At 36.5% G+C, this 8,946-nt stretch overlaps 1 protein-coding gene across 1 annotated transcript; it reads right to left on the bottom strand.

Moving 5' to 3' along the window:
• Nucleotides 1-7,597: 7,597 nt before the first annotated feature.
• Nucleotides 7,598-8,596, bottom strand: NEUROD4 (neuronal differentiation 4). Its single transcript, XM_023764812.1, has one exon. The coding sequence runs from the start codon at nucleotides 8,591-8,593 to the stop codon at nucleotides 7,598-7,600; it is 996 nt and encodes a 331-aa protein (XP_023620580.1). The 5' UTR covers nucleotides 8,594-8,596.
• Nucleotides 8,597-8,946: the final 350 nt, after the last annotated feature.

Below are 8,946 nucleotides of genomic sequence, written 5' to 3'. Positions count from 1 at the left end.
TCCATATCCCATACGATGCAGTGTACGGCTAATTTGCCTACAAACGTCAGGTGGTCATAATAATCTGGCCACTCATAATAATATATATCCCACATTCAAAGGCTGTTAAATTGTGTTGTTTACCCATATCTTCAGAAAAAAAATCACTTCTACTGACGTGGTAAACAACCTGCTTCCCTATTTATAATGGTCTGGCCCTCTAGCAACTTCAGCGCAAAATTATAGCTAATTTGCCTACAAACGTCAGGTGGTCATAATAATCTGGCCACTCAGTGTGTGTGTGTGTGTGTGTGTGTGTGTATGTGTGTGTGTGTGTGTATAAATATATAGATATATATCTTGGTATATGTTTGTTTAAATATAGATACATTCATAGGTGTATACACACACACACACACACACACACACACACACCAAAAATTAGGAACATTGCTAGCATGGAGAAACATGCTTCATATGAAATATTTTTCATCAATAATCCACAACATGGCTAATTAATATGAATAACTGAGAATGAATATGCTGTATTTGCAACAAGTAAATAATATAGTCAATGGCTGCTTATTCTTTCTCACTTGGGCAGGGTGGAGGACGATTGCATATTTCTAGGAATAACACAATTTCTCAATTTGGTCTTTGATGAGTTTATTTTAGCTCAGTGTAGATTATGGGTCCTTCAGTTGCCAAACATGTTGCAGTCATTGTCTCTAGAATAAATTCATTGCCTAGAAAACAGCCTTCCATGTTGACAACAAGTTGAAAGCACCTACTTCCTCAAGATAGCTTAACTAGTAATTATAAAACCCTGCAAGATGCCCAGCACCACCTTGATTTGAATGACTTATTAGTCCTTTTTTTTAACCTATTAGCTTTTACTCAATCATTATTCACTCTTTTTCCCCCTGAAATATGTGTGTCATTCAAAGAAAATGGACATTGGCTGCTCATGGAACTGTAGAAATATTAAAATGAGAAAAACTTCAGATGTCTAATGGCACAGTCAGCTCATTTTTTTACTTTATTTTTATTGTTGACACTATGACAGATGTTCCCACCTCCACCCTCCTTTGCCCACCTTCATCCAGCCCCCTCTCCACCTCCCTCTGTTGTTTGTCTATGTGTTATGCATATATGTTCTTTGACTAATCCCTTCACCTTCTTTCATCTAGTCCTCCCCTCCCCCACCTCTCTGACACTGTCCGGCTGTTCCATGTATCCATACTTGTGTTTCTATTTTGTTGGTCAGTTTATTTTGTTCATTAGATTCCACATGTAAGTGAGATCATATGGTATTTGTCTTTCTCTGACTGAATGGCTTATTTCACTTAGCATAATAATCTCCAAATCCATCCATGCTGTTGCAAAAGGTAAGATTTCCTTCTTTTTTATGGCCATGTAGTATTCCACACAAGCATCTCATTTTAGAGATGAGAAAACAGACAGTCAGAGACATTACATGACTTGACATGTTCTCATACTTATTTACACACATTTACATAGGTGTCTACAATATCTGAAACCTCCTTCAATAGCTTATTTTGAATATTGATTCAATATTGAAAATTTGACTTTGCAACTTATACCTGGTGTGTATATCCAATAAACAGAAATTTCCTCTTCCTTTCCTTTATTTTTAGCTATTGTTTTCTAAAATTTTCTTCAGTTCACATTTAGTGTATTAATCTACTTATTTACACACATACAAGGTATTGACCAAACACTTTTATTTGCATGTATATTATGACAGCCATGATAGGATTCCTTTGATTTTTATAATCAACTATCTCCCTGGTTACTATGCATCCACACCTAACTTTGACCACAATTTTTTTTGCTTTATTTAATATTTGTAGTAATTAATTTTAGCAAAGCAAAAATTTATTGGGCGGTTAATTAATTTAACTGAGGTTATTTAACCAGTAACTTATCTAGAATTGTCAGAATAATCTATTAACATCTTCTAGAAAATGTATTTTACTTAACCACAAATAAAGTAGGACTTTACTTATCTAAAACAAATAAAATAGCATTATAGTCAGATAATCTCTGACAACTTCTAGCTAATTGCTTGACCTAGCTAATCTCAAGTATCAGTTTCCTCCTCTGTCAAATGATATCTATACTTGAAATATTTGTCTCAGATTTCTATCAATATTGAATGATAACTGTATAAAAATGCTTTATTAACTTATAATCTGCCTGACTATAAACCTACAAAGCATGGTTATATATTCATTTCTACATTCCCAGCTCTTGGCTCAGGGCCTGGCCCATGGGAAATGCTCAATAATTATTTGTAAAATTGAATTGAAATGAACTCTATAGTATCATACATTTGAGAGATAATGTAGTCTTGGGCCAAATGACAGCAAAAAGCTACCGCAAAGCTACCGCAGCTCTCTAACAATTTCTAAAAAAATAAAAACACAGTGTTTCCTATTTCCCAAATCTAGGAAATTTGAGGAGTTCTGTTTAAGGTGTTGCTGCAATGTGTTAGAAAATAGCATATTCTGCTGGTTGGTGTGCTGGTCAAAAGACTCTGATTTTGATGCTGGCTCAGTCAATGATTTACTAAATAAATTCAAAGGATCTGCTCTGCTCTCTTGTTCTCCATTCCTCATCTATTCCCATCTACTCCCAATAATAACAATAATAATGGTAAATTGCCCCAGTGCCAAAATCTGAGATAACTCTTTCCTGGCATTATCATCCCTTTTTAAAAAAAATTTATTAATTTCAGAGAGGAAGGCAGAGGGAGAGAGAAACAGCAATGATGAGAGAGAAGCACTGATTGGCTACTTCCTGCATGCCCGGAATCAAACCTGGAACCCTCCAGTCCACATGCCAATATTCTATCCACTGAGCCAAACTGGCTAGGGCTATCATCCCTTTTAATTCTCCTGTCAACTCCATGGATTTGGTGGAATTTTTATGCCCTTTTTATACAGAAGGAAACTGAAACATAGAGATATGCTAGGACTACTCAGCCAGTTAGCTTCCAACCTAAGTCTGTCTGATTCAACCCCCTAAATAAAAAAATCCAGGGACTCCCTCAGCCTGCTGCAGTCACCATCAACACTCCCCCAGACATATATTGGAGGCAAAGAGAAAAGTTAACATGAATGTAATCAAAGAATAATAAATAGTAACATGAATGGCAATAATTACCACCTCTAGATGTATTATCGCCATTAATTAATTATAATAATCTTATGAGGAAACCATTGCTATTATTGCCATTTTAAATTTGGGGGAACTGAGGCTTTTCAGGGTCAATCAATTTAGCAAAGGTTATTTAACCATGAAGTTACATAACTAAAATATCATTTAGTTGATATCCTAAAGCCAATGATTGTAATTAAAGCACCAAGTTATAATCCAAAGTTTTATAAATAGGAAAAATAATCTTGATGATAGGATGCTCTTGTATTAGTAAAAAATTTTATTTTCATAACTATAGTTCCGTTAAAACTTTTTTTAAAAAACTCTAAAGATATGTGAGATGACAGCAGTGAAAGGGAGCCAAGCCTTCTGAAAGATGGCCACTTGCAAGCAGCAAAATACTGGTCTGTGACCTGGCCTATATCCACATAGTCTATCTAGGCAACACACAATAGAAAGTTGAGACTTTGCCAAAAGAGTCATCTCTCAGATTCATGTGGGCAGCCTGGGTCATGAAGGCAACAGGGTGTCATATGTAAAGGACAATTTGAAGGGTGTCAAAAAGTATTTCCACTTCCACCAGCTCTTGCCTTTTGCAGATATGACATCCTATGTACCTACCAGGCAAACAACCACTGAGAATCATTTCAAACCTTTTAAATAAACCAACTAGTTTAAATCCTGCCTCCATCATTTACTAACAACGTGAGCTTAAACAGGTTGCTCTACACCTTAACTTCCCAATTTGTAAAATGAGAATAATAACAGTCTCCTTTAGAGGGATGATTTTAGGATTGAATGAATTAATACACGTAAATCACATGTGACAGTTCATAGCATCCAATAAATGCTAGATGTGATTGTTTTATCTGTCCGTTTATCTTTATCCCTCTAGAATATCCTTTGCAAACTAAAGATTCTCTTAATAAGTGTCAAATGACATGTGCACATGATTATTCATTCAGTATATGAACAACTGGAAAAATCTAAAAAATATAACTTAATTTCATAAATTATGGTATTTTAACATGGAATGCTAACCAGCTACAATAAAGTTATGAAACATATTAAGACATGAAAATATGGCCAAAATATGGATTGAAATAAATAAAAATATGCAGAACTGGTATATTATACTACCATTGATTGAAGGAAAAAGGAGAGGGTGATGTAACTTAATATTTAAACCTAATATTTGTACCTAATATTTTTATATATGCATAAAAGTTCTCTGGCAACTAATAAGCTAAAAGTTAAAAAGTGGCTTCTCGTTGGAAAGTGGGTACTGGGCAGATGGAGGATAAGGATGGGAGAATGGTTCATTCTGTATTTTTTGTTTCTTAAATATTTTAAACCAAATATCTCTCTTGATTAAACAATTGTTTTATTAAACTTTATTTTATATCAACAGCATTGTTATTTCTTTATCATCAGCATTTTATGCATGTAAAAAGGGACCCTGAAAAGTTTTAGCTGAAGAAAACTGAAAGAAAAATATCAAGAGAAGAGGTGTTAAGAAGCAGTTGTCAAAAAACATGCTTCATCCTTTTTTAAAAGTTAGTAGGCTCACCTAAATTTTGGATGATATTCTCTCCTTCTGTGGTCTACCTCTCTGATTTGATGGCTTGGATTGCCCATAGCCCTAGATTTCTGTAAAGGGGAAGATGTGTTTTTCTCAACTGCAGATTGTATAGTTGATTGCTTGAGTGGCAGAAATTGGTCCTTCTAAACTTCCAGACCTTTCAAATCTTCTGGCAAGATCAGTTAAAATATGGGATGTGCATATTGCCTTGATGGGCCAGCCTGTGCTCTGCCGGCTTCTCACAGAACTCAGAATCCAAAAAATAGAAGACAGCGAAGAAAAACTTTGATGACTGACAACACAACACAATGTCTAATAAGACTCACAAACTTTATTTCTGCTAGAAAAAAAAGGGAAAACATTCTTTTTTTTTTTTACAAAAATTTTAAACAATTACTTGGCTTTATCTGATTGAGACCACTCTGGGTTGGAGAGTAGACTCTTCACAACCATACTACATTCCCAAATTCTCATTCAATTATAAAGTCCCTCTGAACAATTCCAGGAACATCTGGTTCATTAGAACCATACACCCCAAAGCACAAACAACTGACTCACCAAAAATAACTGGCTCATGTTAGAATGAAGAAAATACAGTGGAGCCTTGACTTACGAATTTAATTCGTTCCGAGACCGAGCTCCTTAAGGAGCTCCTTAAGGAGCTCGTTAACTCAAATTACTCTGTCAACTCAAAGCAAAAAATCTGCTGAGAGACAGCTGGTATCTCAAAAAACTCGTTAGTCGGGACACTCGTAAGTCAAGGCCCCACTTTAATCTAAAAATATCAACTTGCATAGCCATTCAAATTATTGCTGCTTTTTATTTTAAAATGTCACTGCAGGTAATTCTGCACTAACTTCCTCCTTTTTCTCTCATCCCAAACTCAGAAATTCCCAGCAAAGTTATGAGCTATTTTCCAAATGAAGCCTTAAGGAGATTTTGCAAGCACATGTATGGAACCTAAGGAGTTTGCATGAAAGGAAGGAGAAATAAATTAAATAAATAATATCTAATAAATAACTCAGACAACATTCATTATCTACAGACTTAAATGCCATAAAATTCCAGCTTCAAGGATAGATCCCCCACTACCTCTTTCGAAGATAAGTGCCAATACAGACTCAAAACACATAGGGTGGCTTTGGATGCGTTCAAGTAGATTTACCAACCAAGCGTGTAAAATCCAGCAGGGATGATGTTGCCAGCAAAATGGAAAGAAAATAACTTAGACTGCAAGGAGATAATAAATAAGAGGGTAAAAAAGGCAAGACACACAGGTAGTTTGGCAGGTTTTAGGGGATGGCTAAGCTGTAGAAAATGACATACTAGTCTACCTTACCACTTTTATTCTTTGGCCCTAATTGTTTACCATGCACCCTAAGCATATCCTCTCTGGCAGAAAAAGAATGTGATCTGCTTTTGGTTTATTTTAAATAATTTCCCCTGCAGATTGACCAGGACAGTAACATTTCTCAGATCACATTTCTCTAAAAAAAGATACATTTGACAAAATAGTGCTGATATAAAGGAAAAAGGAGTTATACGAAGAAAAATAAACATCCTGTGAATTGGGATAAACTGTGATGCAGACATAGATTGGTGAAAGCGTTCCCTGACCTTGGATTTAATGTCTGCATCTTTAAGTCTGATTACTCTAAATGTTATCTACAATATGTAATAATATATATTTTAGAAGTGAGGAAGAGGTAACCATTAGTGGGGAGGAGACACAGAATTATATATATGTTGGGAAAATTCAAGTTTGGTCAATAAATTGATTGGTGCTTGTGCTTCTAGAAAATATGATATTGGTGTGGACAGAGGCCAGTGATTTTAAACATGTTTTCTTTAACAAAACAAACAAGCAAACAAACAAAACTCATTGTGCCAAAAAAAAAAATCTAGTGGTTTCCCTATGGGCAGTTGTGGGCTAGTGAGAGTCTGAGAACTATTATATAGCTATAGTTAGTATAGCCAATAGCCAATTTATTGCTCTTGAATGTGACCTGTGTTATTTGCTTATTCCAATAACAGGACCTGAGCTTCATCAGAATTTCCAGAGCCCTCTGGTTATGGATGCCATGAAATGGTCTAGATGACTTTTCTAACTCCCATTTGTCATAGGAATCTGAGGTTTCAATGACTCGATTGCCCTATCTCTACTACTAATAAAAGTGCTTTTGAAATGTTATCAAGAATCAAGGAAGTTATGTTCAGCTTTCAACCCAACAAGAATATGCTTTGTTATTCACGGTGACAACCAACTTAGAATTTTAGCCTCTGGAGGCTATTTCTAGATGCAAAGAAGCCCAATCATTAAGTCCCCGAGAGTCATGCACCTGGTGCTCCTTTGGCAACTCCGTTTGATCATTGACATATAGTGTCCATTTCCTACCATTCCTCTGTCCTTTCAGTTTCAATAAGTTTATAAAAGTAGTCACCAAAGTTAAAGAATTTCAGAACTGCAAAGGACTTTAGAAGTCATCTAGACTTAGAATAATTTTCTGATTTTACCAGTAAGTAAAAAGAGTCCAGAAATGGAAAATTAATTGGCATAGATCATTCAATAAGTTATTGGCCCCACCAGAATAGGACCTAGGGCTTCTGTTCTATTTCCACATGATTGTAAACAATCAAATAATTTTCTTGAGGACCCTAAATAAAGAAATCAATACATTTTGAGAAGTTGATGAGAATAGAGAGTGACAGATGTAGGAGGGCCTAAATGGACTGGCACTAATGTATTTGATATATATCTAAAGGGTTCCTTTAAGGTCATTGAATCTTCAGCTCAACCGTTTGAATTATAGATAACATCTCCACATCACCCTCTGAAATTCTGATCTTACTGCTCTACTCAGTGAAAATTGTATTGAGTTGAGCCCCAATGCCATGGTGGGGGTAGGAGTCATAGGACACATCTATGGGAATATCATAGCGAAGGGTACCAGCCTGAAAGGGAGTTGCATGCACATGCCCTGAGCTGAGATTTGCAGAGGGATAATGTGGCATGAAGCTGTAGGATTTATCCAGATCAGGAGAGCCATCTTGCTTCAAGGAGAAGTTCCCACTGATACTCAGGGGTGGAGTGAGTGGGCCTTCATAAGGTGGTGTACTGCAGTCAGGTGGATGACTCCCAAAGGATGATTCTCCCAAACTCTTGAACACTGGGGGTTTGAGATTAATAAGATGTGTTTCCATATGGCCATAAGGAGGGCTGGGGAGCCCGGGAGACTGGTAGTTGAAGTTGTGGACAGAAATGGCAGAGTCACAAACAGGAGATTTCTCTTCATGCTTCTCTAGGAGAACAGACTGAGGACCCAATTGGAGGCATCCAGCCACCAGATTGCTTGTGGGCTGAGAGAGCCCTTTACAGAGCATCTCCACAAAACTCTTCCCTTCAGGTGTTTGGCCAGTTTCCAGGACCTCAGACAAAGCCCAAATATAGTTCCTAGCCAGTCTAAGAGTTTCTATCTTGGAGAGCTTTTGGGTCTTAGAGTAACATGGCATGACTCTCCTCAGGTTGTCCAAGGCATCATTCAGGCCATGCATCCGGGTCCGTTCTCTAGCATTGGCCTTGACTCTTCGAGCCTTGAACCTCTCCAGGCGAGCTTTTGTCATCTTCTTTTTCTTGGGACCTCTTCTCTTAGGCTTCTCCCCATCCTCTTCCTCCTCTTCTTCTTCCTCAATACTGTCATGCTCTTCAGCTAAGCTTCCAAGCATCCCATAAGCAGCTGGTCTTCTCTCCTCCTCCTTCATCTCATTCTGAGAACCCAGACCTTTGTCCATCCAAGATGGTGTATTGACCAACTCTATCATCTCCTTGGGTTTCCCATAAGTCTTTGCCATTTCTAGATTCTGGAAAAGAAAACAGGAAAGTTTAGTGCCTCTGAATATTTTATTTGATTTAAAACTAAACATGTTTTTATACCTTGGATATAAAGTACACTATTTGTATTGGGATTCAACTTACAATTATCTAGTCCCATGTCCTTGATTCTAAATAACTAATATAAGACTCAAATAAATGCCCAGGACACTCATTTCCCTGTGGCATACTATAAGAAAATAAACTATAGAAAAAGGAAATTGACTTGATTATTTATTATAGTGTCAATGTCTAAGTCTTTTTATTCTCAGGATTTTTGTCTCATGGATATTTTATGCAAAAATAACTGGTAAACCAATCAAAGAATATTTTT

Source organism: Myotis lucifugus, unplaced genomic scaffold (assembly GCF_000147115.1).
Source record: "Myotis lucifugus unplaced genomic scaffold, Myoluc2.0 scaffold_350, whole genome shotgun sequence".
NCBI lineage: Eukaryota > Metazoa > Chordata > Mammalia > Chiroptera > Vespertilionidae > Myotis > Myotis lucifugus.
Note: the sequence above shows the minus strand (reverse complement) of the source record. Positions and strands in the feature narration are given on the sequence as shown.